This window comes from Neodiprion fabricii, chromosome 5 (assembly GCF_021155785.1).
Source record: "Neodiprion fabricii isolate iyNeoFabr1 chromosome 5, iyNeoFabr1.1, whole genome shotgun sequence".
NCBI lineage: Eukaryota > Metazoa > Arthropoda > Insecta > Hymenoptera > Diprionidae > Neodiprion > Neodiprion fabricii.
In genome coordinates, this window is record NC_060243.1 from 34,755,864 (window position 1) to 34,777,817 (window position 21,954).

At 42.9% G+C, this 21,954-nt stretch overlaps 1 protein-coding gene across 1 annotated transcript; it reads right to left on the bottom strand.

The window, feature by feature from the left end:
• Positions 1-2,113: 2,113 nt before the first annotated feature.
• LOC124183066 lies at positions 2,114-18,987 on the bottom strand. Its single transcript, XM_046571064.1, has 3 exons — positions 18,920-18,987; positions 5,181-6,106; positions 2,114-5,099 (listed from the first exon to the last, which is right to left on the bottom strand). The coding sequence occupies exons 2-3, from the start codon at positions 6,033-6,035 to the stop codon at positions 2,520-2,522; spliced, it is 3,435 nt and encodes a 1,144-aa protein (XP_046427020.1). The 5' UTR covers positions 6,036-6,106; positions 18,920-18,987; the 3' UTR covers positions 2,114-2,519.
• Between the last annotated feature and the right edge of the window lie 2,967 nt (positions 18,988-21,954).

A 21,954-nucleotide genomic window follows, 5' to 3' on the forward strand; every position in this document is an offset into this window, starting at 1 on the left:
TATACATATATATTATATACATATGTAATATATACGTACTATATATATATATATATATATATATATTGTTTTTTCCTCACGTTATAAAGACTAGATTACGATCTATATATAGGTATAATAATCCGACTAGATTTCGGTTTGTTTATCATTATTATTTTGCGGAGGTCGCTGCTTGTACTTTTATACGAGGGAAACAAGAAAATGAGTCAAAAAGTAGCCGTCGTAAAGCCACTAGAGGTCAGCCGTCACTTTATCGATTTTACTGAAAACAAATATTTATACGAATAATTTTTCGAGCGTATATATAATATCCCGGTTGATTTTCAAATTACGGTATACATATAACGGTAGGTAGGTATATCATAATAGACTATCGTATAGAAAAAAAGAGGATTATATATTTATGTACTATATTTAAGCTACCTATATGTATATTCAGTTTCATTTTATATTTTTAGTTTCATTTATTTTTTGTAAATTTTTTCTTTCGTTTTTCTTTAATTTTTTATCTTGGTAATCATCTTGTTGGCTGTGTATATGATTGTACTTTTGGTTGCGAGTTATACTGTGTTCACCCTGAGTTGCGTTTTATTTATTTGTTATTTTGTTATTTAATTATTAATCGAGTAGCTCGTGATTCGATAGACGTTAATAATGATAGGAATAGTAGTACTATTAGTTATAATAATAATAATAATAATATTAATAGCAGTATTAGGAATCGTGGTATCAATATCATCCTGGAATTTCCGACGTACTCTGTATTATACTACGTACCGTATTGAGTATTTACAGAATACACACAAGTACCAATTATATTATTATATATTCTCTTGGGCGACGCTGGATTATGTCGAGTTAATAAAATTCATTCAGAGAGATGCATTCTACTGGCAAGTGAAATACGAAGATGTAATTTGAGAACTCGCTGAGGCCACTTTCTTGTAAGTTATTGAGACGCCACCCATCAACAGTCAACGCGTAAGACAGTCCATCTTACTGAATTTCGGGAACAGGATATTCATAAATTTTCCGTAATCGAAAAAAAGCAGGACAAAGCCTAAGCACATTCCCGCCTATTGGTGACGCTCTTCGCGAAGGTACGCCGTTGAAATCAATTATCTTCGCTCCTCAAATGTTATCATAAGCACTACTCAGTTTTGAGAATTCGTTTCACAAAAATAATCGCCCGCTTTATGTCGATGATAAATATGCGACTTGCTTGTAGACTATGAAAGTTGATTCAACGAGTAGCAAAGTTCTGCTCTTCAATTTTCACTTTTCAATCTTGCACATGCCATTTATAGCAGAAACTCGTCAACTCTAAATGCCCCTTGCTATTCCATGCAATATACTCTGCACTGATTTCACACTGATATTATATCTACATATAATACAAATATGCGTACACGTACATATTCCTCTGGCGTTTTGGAGTACCTATATTTGTATCGATATAGATAAATAACCGCGTATTCGCGAATCTTTTCCTCCTGACTCAGTTTCACCTCTCTACATATTATCAAAAGTATTGACTAAAAATTCCACAAGTAAATAATGATGATAATAATAAGAACAATAATAATAATGACAGCAATCGTGATAATTGTGAAATTCTCTCCGACTTAGCCTGAGATTTTATTGGTCGCGATTCTGTAGACTCGCACGTCTTGTTTACGTTGAGCGATAAAAAATTAAGCCAAATACGACACGAGGTACAACATCGCAAGGAACATAAAAGCGTGCGAACCCTTTTCCGGGGCTTTATTCACGAGCATTATTATTATTATTTTTATTAGTTTAGTTTCTGTCTTTCATTTAATTCCCTCCCTTCTCCCTGAACTGGGAATTTGCAAAATTTGCAAAACAGTTGAAACACGCCGTGGTAGTCCGTCGCGCTTAGAATAGGAACTTTGTTAATCACCCATTTACATATTAATTATTAATAATTAATATTTACAATATAACATCACGATTATAATATACCTATAACAACGTGGTTTCTAAGCGCTCCGTACGTTTTTAATATAAATTCAAACCATAACGATCAACTGCCATCGCAAAGCCTCCCCCACAATCGCTAGTCGATGTAACAAACTGTTCTCCGTTTCTCTACATCCTACACTGCCCTAGGCATGGTATATTAAGTATAGTATATCATATCTGTCACGCAATAAGTTTTTTTTGCTTCGAAGAATTAATAAGTATATACGAATTATAAAGGAACTTAAAATCACAGGTGCATATAAAAGTCTTTGTCTTTGTTTTTTTTGTCTTTCATTAAAAAAATATGTTTGTCGCGAATAATATATATGTATACGTTTCGCAGTGGGTTGCGGTTCGCTCGCAATACACAATGACATTACACATGTATGTACCTATGCAGCATTCAAAGAAACCTCGAGCAGACTCATCTTTTCCTTTAGTATTTTATTCCTTTTTTTTTTACTCGCAATCAGACGCAGATCGAGTTGCAAACTTGTTATGAAAATATCATGATTAGGAACTGTGGTTTGATTTCAGGCAGGGCTAAGGTTAAAGGACAGCGTCAAGGGCGCGCTTATGCGCGTCCTAACTGGCAGGTAGACAAGTGCGGGACCGAATTTCTTCTCCGAGCTTGCGGTATCCGAGGTACCATGGACAGCCTCTGACTCCTCTATGAGAAACGGTTGCATCACGGTCTTCTCGGGGCTGGAATTCATGTCTTGGGGCATGGCGTAGCTGGCCGGGATCTTTTGCTTGCTCGCGACGTCTCTCAAGGTGCGCGTCAACTCACCAATCACGCTTTCCGATTGGTCGGCGGTTACCGTTCGGTGGTCTTTTCTTATGTGTTTTTTGATCCTGTTCAAATTCGCTGTCGCGTAGCCACACTGGGCACATTTGTAAGCCCCCTGGGGCGTAACTTGTACCGCGGTAGCGTCCTCCGGTCTTTGACCCTTCGGAAGACCGTTCGAAGAAAGACCGGCCGAGGTGTGAGGACTCACCTGCTTCAAGTCGTCCTTCGAATCCAGATCGGTGCGGTCTTTGGACTCGCTGTCTTTTTCAGAGGACGATTCGGGCCTTGAATTGCTGAATAACTGCGGTTGAAAGGATGGAATTAGCCCGGAAAATTGGTGCTGAGTGAGTAAGTGATGCTGCAGCAATTCGGGCTGAGAGAAACCTTGCAGACATACGGGACACTGCAGCGTTTGCTCGCCTTCTATGCTGGTCCCGCTCTGAGGACTCGTGTGCGATCTTTCGTGGACGAAGAGAAAGGCGAGGACCGGCGTCGTGAAAGTGCAGTACGAGCAACGATAACTCTTCAGCGGCTGGTCTTCGGTCGACCCGAAGAGAGTCGATAAAACCTGATTTCCCAACCCGCTGTAGTCCCCCGTCTTCATGTGCGGCGCCAAGTCTATACCGTTGGGTATTTTCAGGCTTGGATTTGGATGCGAGACTCTCGACGGTCCAGGTGTCCTTCCGCCTCGAGGTCCTGACTGATACTGTTGCTCCAATTCTCGCCACTTTTCGATTCCCGCCTTCCCGTGATCGCTGAGCAGATGTGCCTTCAGCCACTTGGTGCTTCTGAATCTCCTGCTGCAAATTGGACAGACCTCCGTGAAGTGGGTGAAGTAACGATGGCTCAAGTCGCCGACTTGTTCCGGCTTCAGGGCGGGGTCTTCGCTGTTGTTCGTGTCGGTGTCTGCCTGTTTAGCGGAGTTGCTAGTCGACGGCATGCCTTCCTCGATGATGCCGTGTGTGTTGTGCTTGTGAACACGTAGGAAATACTTGCTGCAAAGTTCCTTGTTGCATATGTTGCAAATGACGCCACCGATCTGGGCTCCGTTTTCTATCTCGATACCGTGCATCCGGTGCATGTGTGTCTTCATGAAGTATTTGTTGCATAGTTCCTTGTTGCATATCTCGCAGTAGCTCGACGTGGGCATTATCAAAACTGGAGCCCTGCGTTCCGGAGTTGGAGCTGTTGGCGTTGTCGACGTCATCGTTGCCGAGGTGGTCGGCAACGCGCTCGGCAATGGCACCGAGGCTGACGTCGAGGGTTGGTGATCTTCGGAAATGTGTTTTCGCAGCGCTTCTTGACTAGGGAATTCTTTATCGCACAATGCACTGTTCAGGGCAGTACTGCTGTTCGGTGTCGGTGACTTCTCGGTGCCTTGCAAAGGCGACGAAACAGTCTCGTCGACTATAGCGTCATGTTCCATCGCCATATGGTTCCTCAGAGCTTGTCTGCTGTCGTAATCCTTTCCACAAATCGGACACGGTGCGCCTCGGCCAAACTCCAAGCCATTCAATTGCAGTATCATGGTTTGAAGCTTTCGAAGATCTTCGCTTATGGAATCGGCCTTTTGGTCCGTCGTGTCGGCGTCATTCTCGTTCTTCGGCGAACCCTGCTCCTCGGAATCGTGCATCTTCTGACGATGCGCCTGATGCAATCCTATTGTCTGAAAACGAATGCCGCAAGGCTTGCACTCGTAATCTTCGCCGGAACGATCGCCGGATTCTGAACTATTGCCGCTGGTTTCTCCTACGATCAGATTCAACGGGCTGGTCTGCACGTGATGCCACGTCGCAGCCGCTCCAGGATTACTCGGCGATTTGTCATTGTCTTGAACGACGATGCCGTGTCTCTTCATTTTGTGTGTACGTAGAAAGTACTTGTTGCAGTATTCCTTGCAGCACACCTCGCAAAAAGCCTCGGGATTTATAACGCCCAATCTCTTGAGGCGATCGGCGTTGAAACCGGAATCCTTGGCTTGCTGAATCGACTGCGGAGAGAGATGCCTCGGCGCTGGCATAAAGGTCGTGTCCTCCTGTTCAACTCCAAATTCCTGCTTGAATAGTCCTTCCATTGCACCTGGGCTCAAACTGTGATGCGAAGTGTCCTTCTCATCTTCGACAGTTTGCGGAGGAAGCATTTGCACGTCACTCCCTTCGGTTCCGTCGCTGTTATGCACCTTCTGCTTGTGTTTCCTCACAGACTCCTCGTTCTTGAATTTCTTCTGACAGATTTCACAAACCGCGTTTAAGCTCGGTGGTGCTTGCAGAACAGCCTGCGCCGGAGGCATCGAAACGGTTGGTGATTCCAGTTTGAGCTGTGGCTGCGATTGCTGATCGAGTTTCATCCCTGTGGACAGAAAGGAACCCGCGTACGAGGTTCCGGTGAAGCCCGTCTCGCTAACCGTTTGCCCCGGAGTGTCTACGTAGATCCCGTGCTTGTTGGCTTTGTGTGTTTTCAAGAAATACTTGTTACAAAATTCTTTGTTGCAGAGGTCGCAGTAAGCGTCCGGATTGAATATCCTGACGGGCGCAGGTCCTATTGGCGGTCTGTTAGGAACCTGGCTCGCGTCGGTTAAGGAAAAGTTTGGCAATGGAAGATACTGAGCCAATGCACCGGGGAAAGGTAACGCTTGGAGGTGATTGGATATCGAGGACAGGGAACCAGTCGAACCCGGAGGTGGCCAATCGTCGGTTTGGGATTGCAACTGAATCTGGTGTGGCTGCGATTGAACGTGACCCGACAACCACGTTGCCGCGAAATTTTTGATACCGATTCCTGACAGATTGACAGGACTTTCAGGCTGCTCCTGATGTGTATTAGATTCCTGCTTTATTTCAATATGCGAGTGAACCGGCGAACGCTGCGTATTCTGCCACGAAAAAGTGGAGAGGTTATGTTTACTGTTCAAGTGATGATTAAGCATTTGTTTACTATCAAACAATTGACTACAATATTGGCAGCGGAATTCGTTATTCAAGTTTTCGTCTTTTGACGTCTGATGGATCCGGTCGACCGTTGGCTTACCTTCGCTGTCTTCCGCAGCACCCTCTTCCTCCGACTCCTCTTCCCGATCATCGCTGATCAACGTAGCTGGAAATCGAACCGGCGTTGACTGCTTGCGCCGCTTCTTCGCGCCAGCGGAGTCGGCGTCGCCGTGAGGACGCTTCAACGTATCCCTGTCTTCGCCGCTTGATCCATCGCTGTCCGCGTCACCGGATTCCGGAAGTATAGGGCCTCGAGCCATCGTCGACGCCATTCCCGTGTAGCTGCGCCGCCCTCGCACCTGCTTCTCACGCGAGGCCCTGATGGCCTTCAAATACCCTCAGTCTGCAAATCAGAAACAAATGTCATAACATCAACGATCAGTTTAATTCACCTGAAACTCCTATTGTCTGAAAGCAGTGTTGTCTGCAAGTCTGCAGGAACCGCGGGGTTAATCACTCATAGATTTGATCTACACCTGATTTCAAAATTACAAAGACTTCAAAAGATTTCGGATGATTTTAGAGGATTTCAAAAGATTACAAGAGACTTCATGTGATTTCAATGGATTTCAAAAGATTTTAAAAGCTTTCTAAAGATTCCAAGGCGCTTCAAAAAATTTCGAAAGATTTCACAAGATTCAGGGATTCCAAAAGATTTCAAAATATCACAAGACACTTCATGGGATTTCAAAGAATTTTTTTTTTTTAATTCCAGAGATGCAAGAAGATTTCAAAGATTTCAAAGATTTCAAGTGATTTCACAAGATTTCCGGAAAAGTCTACACCAGGTTCCACGACTGATTAACCCCTCGGCACGAGCCGTGAGATAGCTCACCAGATACTTTGGGGGTTTTGCATGTTTCTAATGTGGTTGCACACATGATCGCTTCCTAATTGGCAGCTGACATCACAAATATCGCGATCTTCTGTCAAGGGTGATGGGTGATTCGGTCGGGAATGAGTCAGCCGATAGTCCTCTGAATTATACCTTAGTCCCTGCACTTTTACTTGTCACGCGATTCGGGGAAACCGGCGTCTAACGAAGCATTGTCGAAGCGTATCCGGTGCTAAATTATTGCACAGCATCGCATCCGCGAACTGCGGACGATAAGTCGGTCAGTCCGTCGGTCAATTGATGCCTGTGTCTGCAATAACCACTTTACCGCGGGGGAAATATTTCTCACGTTGTTGTTGATAGAAATTTCTATCAAGATCTTGAAAGGCCCGAGGCCGGAACGAGATCGGAAAGAGAACTTGGTCGCTCGCGGCAAACCTTCATTCAGAATCTTATGATGATTTGAGCCGGTCTGCGAAGGTTTTCGGCACATACCCGCCCACAAAGGGACCCTAACAAGTATTTCATCCCAAAAGGGCGAAGCAGAAAAGCAAAGGCGATGGACAGGACGGTGAAAATGAAGCTTGGGGGGGTGAAACGGCACATGACTCATATATATGTATATACATATGCGCCTTACCATACAGATAAACACTACACCCGCACGTTGCTGCATTGACGCACGAATTTTATTCGTTTCTCGGGATTAAACAAGGAATTTCCGTAACAAATGCCCGATGTATGCGCCACCTCATATCCCTCTGAATAATATTCATACAACGGTAATCGGGCATAAGTATCATCCGGTTGAGTTAAAAGTTTTCTCAAAAGTCTGGACGAACTCGTTCTAAGCACACGCGCATTGTGTGCATTTACAGATGTCATACTGCAAGTGAATAACAAATGCGTGTAAAAGCTATTCCGAGGATTTTTTTATGACTTAGAAGAAGCAGTGACAAGTTATCAAACTTCGATGCTGTAATTTTAATGCGGTAAGCACTTTGCGAATTGGTGTCTGTTAAGGCCCAAATATAGTGATACCCACTGCTAATACCTCAAAGGAGTAATCGTGCCGTGATAAGATTGTACTATCATAGAAATTTTCATGCGCCACATCAATTGGTTTGAAAAAATTGTTCGTGAGCTGAATTGATTGACAATTATCGTCGCCTGTTTGCTTCATAGATACACGTAAAAATGTTCGAAGCGACGATACCAACTTAGGTGTAAGCAAACCTGCACTCCGATTGTCAAAACCAAGGTCCCTCGTTAGTGCGTGAAAAATGTCCGACTGTCAACCTCGTTAGCGTCAAACAGGAAACCAAGAAAGTTGGCAAGAAAGACTGACCGTTACTGCGGTCGTAATATTTAGGGTAAAAACAGTTAGCATTGATTCATCTCAGAAAAAATATATTTCGGAAACTAAATCAGCTTTTGATGAACGATAAGCTCGCAAGAATGACATTCGAACGGATTCTTCAATCGAGGATGAGATAGCGAAAAAAATTAAAAATAAACGAACTCAGTTTTGAAGCAATTTCTTTTTTGCTAAACTCGATATCTCAATAATCATGTGAAATAGGGTAGCGAAAAATGGACGAATAAAACTTACGGTATAACAGAAAACCTTCCTCCTATATATGTCTCTGTTACCGTAATTTGTACAAAGTGCTAGTAACCGAATGCGTCATGAGTACAAATCATTGGTGGAATTCGTCAATGTCATTTGAGCGGTATAGTTGACACGTGGATAAATGAGTTCTCTCATGACAAGAATAAAATACTGACGCTTCATAAAGCGTACCGCACCGCTGAACAAGCGGAGAATCACAATAACTGGCACCACTTCGCACAAAAACCATGACACGAAACACAAACGTTTGACAAAACCTTACGATCTTCTTGTAAGAAACATCGTGCTGTTCGCGAATCCCGGCATTATTTCGTCACCCGCACGTTTGACCGTTGTTGTTACTTTTACGCTTCTTCCCCGATGATCCTCTCATCCTCGAAACACGGTGTCAAATATATGCTTCCAACTGTGCAGTGGAAGTCGCGTGTGAAAGGTCACCGTGCCAGGTAGTCTGTCACGTGCGAGCCATGCTCGAACCATGTGTGTGCCAAGTTCGATGGCTGGTTGGCTGGCTGGTTATGAATCCAGTAACGCCTTGCCAAGGTTTCCGGTATTGTAGAATTCATCAACTTCCCCCTCCCAATACCGAAATAAGGGCCCCGATCCCCAATTTTCCGCCTAGCCCCCACGGCCCCACCACTCGGCCATCATTATGCGTTTTCCCTGCATGCTGCAGTTCTGCGATAGATTCCCGGACTCATTTCCATCCCTAGGTATATGGCGTATGAGCGCGATGTTGCGAAATGATTCTTTCTATTCTCCTATTAACCTCGAATGCTCAACTGCGGGCATGTTTTATTCTTTCTTCTTCTTCTTGCCGACATCTTTACCGTGATCTGGTCGTTAACGGTTCCCCGCTCTATTTTTTCAACTTTTATCTATTTCAACATAAAATCGTTCGTAAGGAACTAGACAAATTATTTTTAGACCCCTCTTTCCAAAAATTTTGGTCAGTCTATTGATCTCGCCTTCATTTATTGTTAATTGGATTCTAACACAATTCGTTCTCACTGTTCTATAGATGATGACCCGGCGCTCATTTTGACTTTCTTCATCATTAATGTAAGTACACATGTCTTTCCTTTTCTCTGTTCTCTGCTTTCTTTATCTTATATTTTCTTTTTGTCTACTTCTCGGGTCTAAGATTAATTACTTTTCTATTAGTTTGCGTTAAGGTTGTTGTTTTCTTTTCAAAGAATGTTCAGCCTGAGAACCCCCATCCCCCAAGGACTGAAACGTCATTTTCATATGTTTTTATTTTATGACCGAGAAAGTCCCTACATCTTTTTTTTCCGTTTTAAACAAACTGAGCCAAGTTTTACTTTTGTAATGATCTTCTGTACCTACTTGCATAAGTCATCCATCATCATTTATATCAGAATTTACATTTTTTTTTTTTGTGTGTGGCGGCCTTGTCTCCGTAAAACACAATCCACCCGGTCGCTTGTACACATAAATTAAATTTAATTCTGACACGACTCGCTTTATAGGGGCATATGCACTGATCTCCACCCTGCCAGGTGCGCCTGTATCTGTTGCATGTTGGGTTGCGTAACGGGCGACAGATTTTTCCGAAAAATATTCGTAAACAAGCCCGTATGCTCAACGTTTTCCCAAAATGCGGAGAATGCAATGCGTTTAATAATAGCGGATAGAATGCCGAATAGAGGGTTCTTCGGGGTGGAACCAAAGGGAGGGAGTCGCTACGCGATAAAAGGGTAAATTTGACAAACAAGTTGCAGTCGTCCTCGAAAGTACAATTCTCCCCGTTTTCGTCTCTCTTTGAACGCCGTTTTCCCTACCTCGTACCTACGTCTCTCTTTCACACCTTTCGATGGTCCTCTATTGTTAGGTGAACACAATATGTTACCAGCCCATTTGGTAATGCAAAAACAACACTGCAACAAGCTCAAGAATTTCACACTGCTCTGCGGTGGACACATCGGCCTTTACTCATTTCAAAATGTCCACTAACGCTTATGTAGAACGACAAAAAAACAATCAGGACGATATCCTAAAGCTCCTCATGCTTTTGAGAATAAATTAACCCGTTCACTTTAAAACAAAAATATTTATCCGAAATGGCTTTATTTGAGTAAGGAAAAACTTTTTTGAATGATTTTGACATGTTTTGAACATGTTTGAGAAATTGAGTATTTTTTTCTTCAAAATTTGCGTCTTTCACGGATTCTGAGAATAATTCTACAAGACAAATGTAGGCAATCGATTTTGCAGAAAATTTTACCTCGATTTCATATACTTGACGACCATCTAATATACAGCGTATTTCCAGAAAATCGTAAACAACGGAAATCAAGATTGTACACTATACAGTATGCAAAAAAGCGGATGGGTTAACCGCACCTAAAAAACTGCGTAAAGGGTGAATTTCACCGTAGCATATAAAATCGAGTTTTCTTCAGTATTCATGCAGAGAACAGTAATGTCGACGAAGCGAATGTAAGAAAGTCATGCCACGAGATCTTGAGAAGCGAAATCACTCGGTCACAATCAGTCCCACACGAGGACATACAAACATCGAAATCTACAGCAAGAGTTATGACTCGGCTTGAACCGTTATCGATTCGTCCTAATTATCAGAGCCCGAGTCGGCCATTATTTCAACAAACATCGTCCCGTCCCCCGACTCTCACCACGATATCCCGTCTTTCGCTCCGCTATTTCCCATTTTTCCGTTTCTTTCGCCCATCCAGCGATAGCCCGGGGCTCTCGTCGTTGTAGACCTTCATAACAAAATACCGCTGCCTCGATATTATATACGACGACTCCACCAGCCATGTAGGAGGAGGAGGAGGAGGTTACCGAAGGTGGTGGCGTCGAAGGGCCAAGGGGGAGTCCTGAGGGTGAGGCGTCTACTCTGTAGCGCCCTTACACACGTATAAGGAAAAACGGGAACTCGCCGCATTCCCCCCTCACGAAATGCGAGGGAAACAAAAGAGGAGAAAGACCCGGCAAATGAAATGAAAACGTCGAACGAGCTCCGCCTGAAAGTTCGTAATTCCGTAGATTTACGATATAATGCGTGTCCGTATCCCCCCAACCCCACCCCCAACCCCCTTTCCCCGACCTTATTATTTGTACCACCCCCCCATATTCCATCCCTCGACCCCGTGTGTATTATACGTATGTACCGACATCCACCCGCCCGCTCTAGGCCCACCCCCCTCATCCCCCCTCCCCCACCCCGCTACCGTTGCTCGCGCGCTTCTTTACACCCGCCGAGCGATGGACGGACGGGGGACAAGAGACACAGTACGCCGTACCTCAATTTGACAGCTAGATGACAAGTTACCGACGTTGAGTGCCTTGCAAGCTTTTTATAGATTTTTCTTTATCCATACACGTTTGTTCACGCGAACGAAGCAGACACGGAATATTCTATTCAATAGTCAGTACAACGTACATACGAGGAATCATCGTCTCTTCAAACGAAGAGAAGTGATTTCGTTATGATTGCGGAAAAGATTATGTCAATTGAAAAATAATATTAATTCATTTGTCAGACGACCAATGCAGCTTTTTGTCGATCGATCAGGTCGAGATCTCGGATTTTATTTCCCTCGTAACGCGTTATAGTAGAATAAAAATTAAACGCCACGTCTTTTTTTTTATCCGACATTAAACACTTTAAGGGGATTCACCCACAAGAACAATATTTTTTAACCAATCCAAATGGAAAAGTTTTCTCAAAACGAGAAATAAAAAATTTGATTTTCTCAATTTAGAAATAAAAAACTGCCAAATCGCCCCTTGACATGCCTTCATTTGAAGGGTGGTTTCACTCCCTCGAAGTGATTAATGGCAGATAAACAAAAAATACGTGTCACTTAATTTTTAGTCTACTATAAAATATTACAAAATAAATCAAATCGGACATATCGACTTGGGATACCTTCTTTTTAGATCGTTTTTTGTAGCCTCATTACAAGTGGCGTTAACTCTCTGCTTGAATGAAATAAACAACAAAAAAAAAAACAGACTCTTGCATTTTGAAACCCACTTAATTTACGGCTATCATGCTTGGAGATTTGTGTAATAAGATTGTAAGTTCGACTTTGACTGGAATAGTACGCGTACCTATATTTGGTCTACCGGCATAGTCGACATTTCACAGGATTATAGTAATAAATAATTTAATACCAGCCAGGTGATACATAAAGTGTGTTTATATCGCCATCTGTTCAAAGGTGAGTGATAAAAAAAAATTATCAACAAGTATGTAAGATTTGTTGAATTTTTATCAGGTATTCGTGAATTATGTATCCTACTTCCAAATGTCTGCATATCCTGATCTTGATACGCTTCGGTAGACAAAGTGAAAAATGAGGCGGAGATTTACAGAGAGATATTTAACAAGGCTGGATTTTGGTCGTCCCTTTATTTCCTTCAAAGTGAATCTTATATACGTCTTACGTATGTAGGTAAGACGTGAAATTGGCGTCATTTGCTGATTTTCGGTAACGAGTTTCATTGTCAGACTTCCTCGTTGTTATCGAAATATAACGAAAACCACGGGGTGGTTGCGAGCATGTTTACGTAAAACGGTAAGCGGCTACCGAGACAGTGTTTCACGAGCACGTGACAAATAAAATCTGCAAGAACCTTACGCATGTCAATAATTGTCGTACAGTATGTTTCTACACTCCAGGAAAAGTAAAAGTTATTAATCAACAACCTAATTGGGAAGCGTAAGTGATATTTCTAATCAAGTATCTTAGATACAGTAAACCATCATCACCGATAACGTCACTGTCTAATCACGTGGAGTTTAACATGCCCACTCAAAACTGAATACAACGCGGTTACGCACAATTTATTTTGGACCGATTAGACGCTTAAAAATGTATACAAGTTAAATTATTGTCGCACAGGTGTGAAGATAATGTCACTGACATCTAGTGGGTGTAAGATATCGACAGTGTGGCTCTCGGATACGAAAATCCCGAATTATATTGCAGATCTGATAGCGAGCCACGGGAAGTGATTATAATCCGACGGTCCTTACGTCGCCGGAACCGCGGGCTTTACGTTTATTCGCGATGGCCGTCCACGGGTACCTACTTGTTCAAGTATCGCAGACTGTCTCGCTTGCATGCGAAATTATTAAACAGTGGAGGAAGTCGAGCTCACGTGCCGAAACTTGACGACACGAAACTTTGACTTGTTTAAACGCTGTAGACGGCCACTCTTCGCATCGTAGCTAAATTTCATGCCTCACATTTTTCCAAGGCACGATACGCCCACGAAGCCTTGGAAAAACGGTCGCAAAAAGAAGGGACCACATGCACGTGATAGTGATGTAACGAATATTCGCGTCCGCATTCGCAAAAATCGTGCGAATATTTTGCGAATGTGATTGTCACAAGTACTTCATTTCTTGCTTATAAAACTTGCGAAAATAATATTATATAAGACGAAAAACATTAGTTTGATAATGAAATTTTATCATAAAAGTTTTTCTTCACGTTTGAATCACACTCTAACCTCAAAATTAATTTGTTTTGCTGTCAATTTGTCGTTAAATAATCAAACAAACAGTCGGCTTGGTTCGGATCAGCTCGGCAATTTCCGGAATAAGGTGCAAACGGCGCTAATGCGTGCGTGCGACTTGCACGGTGTACCTGTCGGTCAATCAACTGTTGTCTTATAGCCAAAGAGAAATGGCGCCAGATTTAAAAATGTTTATTCGCATTCGCATTCACGTATACTTGAAAATTTATATTCGTTACATCACTAGCCGGTGTAGTCAATGCCGGAATCGCATAATTATATTTTCAAAAGAGAATTTCAACGCGATGATTGGCCAATGTTTCCAACACATTGCAGATGTGCGAATGCAAGACATCGGATTAAAATTCAGCGACTAACTTCTGACACACTTGAAGAAAATAAGGCAGACCTTACGTACTGATTTGTAAATCGAGGAGAGGTATTCTTACACAGTGAACGATGTCAAGTTAATGGAATCGTTGGAGATGAATATCTTATCAGAAGAGGTTAGTCGCGCGAAACTTTCGTAAACACGATGTGTGAGTAATAACATATGTATTAACCCGTTGTACAAAGACCGTAATAAACACCAAAATTGAGTTCCGTCTACGCATCCTACTTCATTTGTACAACCTGGCTGGCAACTTGAATTTCGTAGACCATCTTCAGACAGTCGATAAACATTAAAAGACAATTCTGGCGATAGAGCATCGGCATTTTATAGGGTGGATGAGGTTTCAGAAACTCCATAATACCGCTCAATCAATATTTAATTCTAATTTCATAGAATTAAATTTCTGACCGGCCAAAGTTACAGGTATATGTATAGACTGGCGTATGGCTCTCTTTCATTAAACCTGAACATCACCGCCTGGACAACAGTCGTGTCCGATGTATCGATTCAGCCTCGGTTTAATGCCTCCCTGTTCACTGTCTGTTTAAATCAATTTCAATGCGCGATTCGTCATGTTAAAAGACAAACTCGATATCATAGGTATGTAATTTAAATAAGAGACGAGAAATGTTTCAAGAAGCAAGTGTACCAATAGAGCCACGTTGCGACCTACCACAAACTAATCCAAGGTAACCTTTGCCTAACCTAACCTAACCTATCTTATCCTAACCCAACTACAAATTACTCCTTAAACCTCTCCTGTCTATCTTGTTGCCGGGAATGAAAAAGCGGTTATAACCGTTCGACAATTTAATTCCTTACAGTAAATCCTCTTTGGATAATACCACAGGTTTTTCAGTAGTAAGAAAACACGCAAAAGAATCAGACAAGGGAATAAACGGAAATAGATTTCCGACGTCGGATGAGCCGGTTATACATAGAACCCGAGCCAAGAAGAGGAGGATGACACGTGAAAAGGGTGAAGGAAGGAGCCGGGAGAAGACGGGTGGTGGGTAATGCAATAAAAATTGTAAAGCCTGAAACTGTCCGATTGTGCTGGTGTGTAGTATAGGGCCATGTGGAGTTTAGGCTGCGAGGCCTATTGATCGGTGCTGGACGCACTTCGGCGCCTGGCACACGCGCATTCGTCTTCCCGTAAACAAGACAAATATCGTCATGCCAGCCCTGTAAACCTCCGCCGAGTCCCTCCGCTCCGCTCCAAAAAGTCCCCTTGGTTTTCACCCACTCCCACCCCTCCTCCAAGTCCTCCCTCCTTTCCTCCCGCCGCCGCAACCGAACCTCCGGCCCCTTCCGCGCCCTTCGCCGGAAGCCTAGATCCTATATACCGCGACCCTCGCGAGCCACTCCAAACCTTACATACCACCCACACCATATTTGAAACTATAGCAACGCGGAATGAAACCCTCACCCCCATACCCCTCCATTTCCCTCCGCGGGTAAAATTCGGATCGGGAACGAACGGACAATCAGATTGACCGACTGATATTGCATGTGGTGGTGACGACCACGGCGACCGTCCTGGGCCTCTCCGTGCCCTCATTCGCGACCAGGATATATTATACCTACATCGATACACATTGTATATTATATACGTATACATATATACAATATATGTACACACACACACACATATATATATACATATATTTATACAGATGTATATTTCTTCTCGATATAATGTTGAGGCGTATCCGTAAACAGGGGGCCGTGGGTGCGGAAAGCCGGAAGTGACGTCACTCGTCGATTAATTTCACACTACTTTGACAAATTTCTCTGCAAATTTCAAATCTTGATCTTCGGGTTTTTTTGTCCATTGCGATATCACGTTTAATCGAATCTTTTCTTTCGCCCCTCCCGGGTACATATTATGATACATGATTTCTGTAGTCATGTGCATATTCACGTTTTACATATAATTGCAGATCCTATCTCGTCCTTTTTTTTTTTTTTTTATTGATAATTTAAAGCCGTGAAACGAATCCTAACGTACAGAACGCCTGCATTGATTCATGAATATGATTTCAGATAGTGAATTGACGACAGCAAAAAGTGATTAAAGTTTGTTTCGGCAAAGGGTAAGAAAGACGGGGTGCAATTCCCGAAGATTCTACAGTGGAAGACAGAAGGGAGAATGAAAAAAGTGATAGTGCGAAAAAAATGGGTGAAAATGAAAAGTAAAAATAAAAGCCAGACGCACCGCACGCCACGCCCTTCTATAAAAGCATTCCCAGTTGGTCATCCCCTCTCCCCCTCCCCCTCAATTCTCTCGCCCCAATTTTATTTTCCTTCTTTCTCGGAAAATCGTTACCAAATTAATTTCGTTCGTTACTGGAGAGGAAGAGGGAGAAAGCGATAGAGATAGAGAGAGAGAGAGAGCGAGAAAGAGAGAGAATGGAAAAAACTGGCCTTATTAATACACCAAAAATCAACCGTGTATTGTATACAGTTACATCCTCGAACTTGGATCGAATTAATTATTACCGACGTAATAATCAGAGCAATCTATCCTCATACCGCTTTCGCATGTAACGACGACGTTTTCGTTCGGAACGAGCTAAACAACGCTTACGACTTGTTCCTATTTTCTTTGTTTCCCTCCATCTCGCAACATGTTTAAAAATCGATTTCGCACTTATGCGTTGATGGTAAGCGCTGTACGAGAAAATCGGGGCTTACTGTAAGCGGACAAGATGGACCTGCAGAGAGGCATTCTTAAGCGTCCGGAAGTTGAAACAGCCGGACGGGTATAGTGGAGTCGTGCAGTTATAGGTGTGCAGACAACGAAGTGTTTACATCAGGTGCGCGAACGAGGTTGAGGATCGGGCCGGCAAATAAGGGGTGTTTTGGCGTGATCTGCGCACGGCGCGGCGTCAGATGAACCCACGTGTCGCGTTCACATGCAAAAGACGTCCAGTGGCGGGACGGACGCCCTCGACGATCACCAGGGAACACACAGTCTGGCTTGGGAAACTCATCGGAGAAGAAGCAGCGTAGCTGCAGACTTGGATCTGCTTTTCTATCAATACTAACAATAATATCAATAAAATTAGCGGCGCTATTTTCTAACGATTAAAAGCCAGCACTTCAGTTACCGCGATTTTTAACGACCAAACCGATTCAATCCAACCGTTATCAACGGTTCGGGCAGATCAAGTGCGGTTTACGCGTAATGATGATCTTTGTTCTATCGCAATGTCTGAATTCTTTCAAAAATCGAAACCACCCAGCTGCACAACGTTTCCGCTGATTCAACCTGTCTTGACAAATTTTACCGCCTCAAAACGAGGAATGTACGAAAACAATGAAGTAAAACGAGTAGATTAATTTGGAAATCCTTTGCGTTCGACAGTTGCTGATAGCTGGACGCCAACGTGCAAATCGAAGAACAAAAAAAAAAAACCGCATCGATGGATGGACACACCCGTTTTATACAGACTGGTGTGTCAATTACTTTTTCCTCTGATCAGAATTACAGAAATTATTTCCAACAAAGCTATGCCCTGATTTTTTAGTTCTCTACTCGACGGTTCACAGTAAATCATATTTTTTTTGTTCAAATTTTTGGAACCACTCTTTACTCGCCACTTAGTTTGAAATTTACAAAATCCACATTCATCTACCACTTCCGGCCCGAAGGGCTTTCTATTACATTCAGGAAGTGGAACGATCAAACTAATGGGCAATATAAGTATGTAAACTTGCGTCACCGAAACAATACACCGATGATTTACTAACAAGCGTCTACAGAATTAAAGCAGAATCAGTGCCTATGATTAATAAAACGTTTCTCCACTTTGCGTATCTTGCATCTATAGCCAGGAACGCGTATTTTGGAGCACAGAACATTATTTGTTTATAATTTCTCATTTTCTCTCACAATCGAGTTCAACCCCGTTTAACAACTCGTATCGCAATCAGTTTCACGGACTCACCGTCACTTTTTATCAGTCCGGTAAAAATTTCGTCCACCCTCAACAACAACAATGAATAGCAGCACTTTTATTTGTCTTCCATTATTTCTTTTTCTTGATTTTTATAATTGCTTACTTATTCTCGCGCGGTTGACTTTGTTTATATTGAATACGTATAATTATATGGAACTACAGTTTAACGGATTGTCTTCCCAGTTTAATCATTTTACTATTATTATTTTTGGTTATTATCGTTATTCTTTCATTTCTCAACTCATAACATGTCGCCGCAACGTATATTCGTATTGTAACGGACACAAATCACCTGTCGAAAATACGTATAACTGCAATTGATAGTCACACGATGATGATCATTGAACAAGAACAAACACCACATGCACCAACAAACACAAAAAACACTTCGGCAAGCAAGTAGATAGTTATATTTAAAAAAAAAAAAAACTGACATCAAGAGGGTAGTTGATCACGCTGTGTTTCAGTATGTCAATGTGTGTGTGTGTGTGTGTGTGTGTGTGAGGAGTGAGTAACATAACCCAGAGTGAGAGATTAAAGGGGTGCACGTGTAAAATCAGTTCCGTGGTGAAGAATCAAAGTGTGTTCAAAGTGTTAGAATTCATACTTGGAAATTATTAACGAAAAAAAGGGAAGGACAGAATTGACAAGACGATAAGGGAGATTCGAAATCGGGGAAGAAAAAAAAATAAGAACAAATTATTATTATTATTTTTTTTTCTGTTTAACAAACAAAAACAAAACGCAATATCATTTCGTTTTCTGTTGCAATACGTAATTGTATAACAATTTGTGACAGTTGTGCGTCGGCTACTTACAATTGTTTTGGCCATCATGCCACGATAGCGGCCATACTTGATATGAGAAAGTATCCCCACATTGTCCGCCAGGCCGTCCACTAATTCTACCTCACCTCCCCCTCCCTGTCCCTCGACGCCCCCGCAACCCCCACCGATCGTACGCGACTGAGCCTGGCGTACGAACTACCCCCACAGGCATCCGAGTCCAGGAATGGCCTCAACGAGGGGCGCCACCGTTCCACAAATTTACGTCAAAATTTGTCTTGGGCAGCTTTTTATATCGTGTTTCTTACTGGTATTTGTTGAAACAAAGGTACCCTCAAAATTTGGTCTTAAAGCATCGATCTGCTTGCTGATCTTTTCCAACCAACTGTTCATTCGCAAACTAATCAGATCACGCTTTTTTTTAAGTCAACCCCTCACGTAGTGATAATCTGCACAGCTTCGCACATGTCCGGGATGAATCGCGAAATCAAGAAGATAGAAAACATAAATAAACGGAAGCTTGAATAATTATACAGGGAAACGAGCAAAGTGAACAACGGTCAACGATGGGGGGGTTAGATTTAGGGGGCAGACGGTTCGGCGACTGACCTAAAGGGGCGCAGTCTACAACGGCACAGGAATCTAATCTCGAAGTACACATCCCTGGTATATTTCGAAAGACGCGGGGAGTTTCGGAAGAGTCACCCATCACTGTTTACTTTCTCCCGTCATCAAACCGCCCCCCACTCTGGTCCGCGCATACGCAGACGTAAAGCGAAAGAAAGAGAGAGAGTGAGAGCGCGAGGAGGGTGGGGGTAGGAAGCGGTGCAAGAGAGAGAGAGAGCCACCGAGCGACGGGTGGAGGGTGGACAGAGCGTCGCGCCTCCTCATACTTCGAGGTTCGTTCTAAACTATCGCCGTCCTCCTTCCAATTCGGACGCTCGCGCGACTCACGAGTAGATTTTTACCCCAGTTCACAATTCTTTCCCTTCCCTACCCTTCCCTTCCCTTTCCGCCCCTTCTTCCCGGGCCGCTACTCTCCGCATTCAAGCCTGTCAGAAATACGGAGGGAAAGAAAGAACGAGGTAGGGGTCGAAGGCGGCTGAGGCGGAGGGGGAGGTGGTCACTTGGAATTTGGCCACCGTCTACCCCCGAAACTCGAGCACCTCTCCCAACGCGTTTTTCCCCCCTCGCGACGCAGCGCCAAGCTCTAACCCTCCGGCTGCCTGCCCCTCACGACCAACAAATTAGTTTAGCCTCCCGGACAAGTCTCTGCTGGTAGAAGCTCTATACGTATGTATTCACCTACACTTCCTTCGCCGGCTATGTGGTGCGCCTAGAAATTTATACCCATCTCTATAAGTATGAAATTTCTTATACATACACTATTTACCAAAGTATAGATTCCGGCCGGGTAGTAAACATCATTCCTATACGTCGTATTCGACGTTATAATATCATAATATCTCTTCTGATTGTCCGTGGGAATCTTCTCTTCATACGGTATCTACAATTGAAAATCTACCCCGTACGTTGTAATCGGAGAAAAAAAGAAGCAATTCGATTGCGTCGCGACTTTACAATCCACGCTTGTGCAAACTGTATTCAGTATGTCTGCAACTCCGTAACAGGTTAGGAAATGGCACGTGGTGGATTGTGAAATATTAATTGTAAGAGGTAACCTGCTCGAGCACAGTTGTGTTTCTGCGAACTCGAGAACCTAGGCACGTATGAATCCCCCAGTCCCCAGATAGAGCGTGGGGTGGGTGACTAATACTCGACTGGAAGGTCCGGATCAAAAATCGTCGTATAACGCCGTAGCCGATTGCATGATTTATATGATTGAATATGAAATTAGGTGATTTAGAGAACGTACAGGGAGCCGGCATGTGAGCTATGACCAGGCTGGACTGTTGGCAATAACCCGGAGGCCCGCACGCAACGCAGTCTGAAATATTAACCACAATAATGAGGCAGACGGTCTGCCAGTATTAATGGTATTAACCTGAAGAACATGGGTTTAAGGTAATAATTTTGATCGGTATGAAAAAGGTGTATTTATATATTTTCATTCGTGACAGACTGCGTGCAGTTTCAGACATGCAGGTATGCGTTACGCCGACGTGGGGCTCACCATTTGACCGGTAGTGACAGTACTCCCTTCCATCGATAACGCCCGAAGAGACGAAAAAAAAATAAGAAAACAGAAGAGAGTACATGATGACGCCCTGAATAGAAAACGAATCTTACATTTTGGCAAAACGCCGTTTTTTCAATTTCTACACGAAGTTCTGAACTGTAGGTTGAATCGCGAAGATTCCTTTAACGAGTAGACCACCACTATAGCGAGCGCAGCAGCGTGTGTCACCTCCCAGAGATCCTTTAGCTGGTAGCACTTGCAAGTGATAAAAGCGACGCCGTTCATCACTCAGTGATCATTACGCAACACTAGTCTTCTTCTATACCACAGTATGACATTTCTTACCAGGAAGCTATCCCAGGTGGATCTCGCTGATTTAATTTCATTTGTAATATGTTACAATAGACTAAAAACAAAGCGACCCGTATTTTTTTTTATTTGCCATCAAACACTTTAATGGGGTGAAACCACCCTCCAAAGTAAGGCATATCAAGAGGCGATCGGGCAGTATTTTTTTTTTTTTTGTATTTAATTGAGAAAATTACATATTTAATTTCTTGTTATGAGAAAAATTCTACAGTTGACTCGGTTAAAAAATATTATGTTCCTGTGTGTGAAACTACCAAACCGGCCCTTGACATGGCTTATTTTGGAGGTTGGTTTCACCCCGTTAAAATGTTTGATGGCAGATAAAAAAAAATTCTTGTCCCTTAGTTTTTTGTCCACTTTAACATATTACGAAAGAAATCAAATCGGAGAAATCGACCCGGGATACCTTCCTTGTTAAATAACCGAATTTTCGCAAGGTAACAAAAAATTTTCATTCCAGTTTTATCCGTATTAAAGCACTTTTTTTCCATTTAACGGTGATGTTTCTACGACTCTTAGGATGCTGGGTATAGGGTGACGATAACATTGGACACCCACA

Excerpts from the sequence above, each read along its gene's own strand:
- LOC124183066 (XM_046571064.1), bottom strand. The coding sequence starts at position 6,035 with ATGGCGTCGACGATGGCTCGAGGCCCTATACTTCCGGAATCCGGTGAC. Across the intron at positions 5,100-5,180 it reads TAGACACTCCGGGGCAAACG|CCACAGCTCAAACTGGAATC; the intron begins GTTAGCGAGACG and ends CAGCAATCGCAG.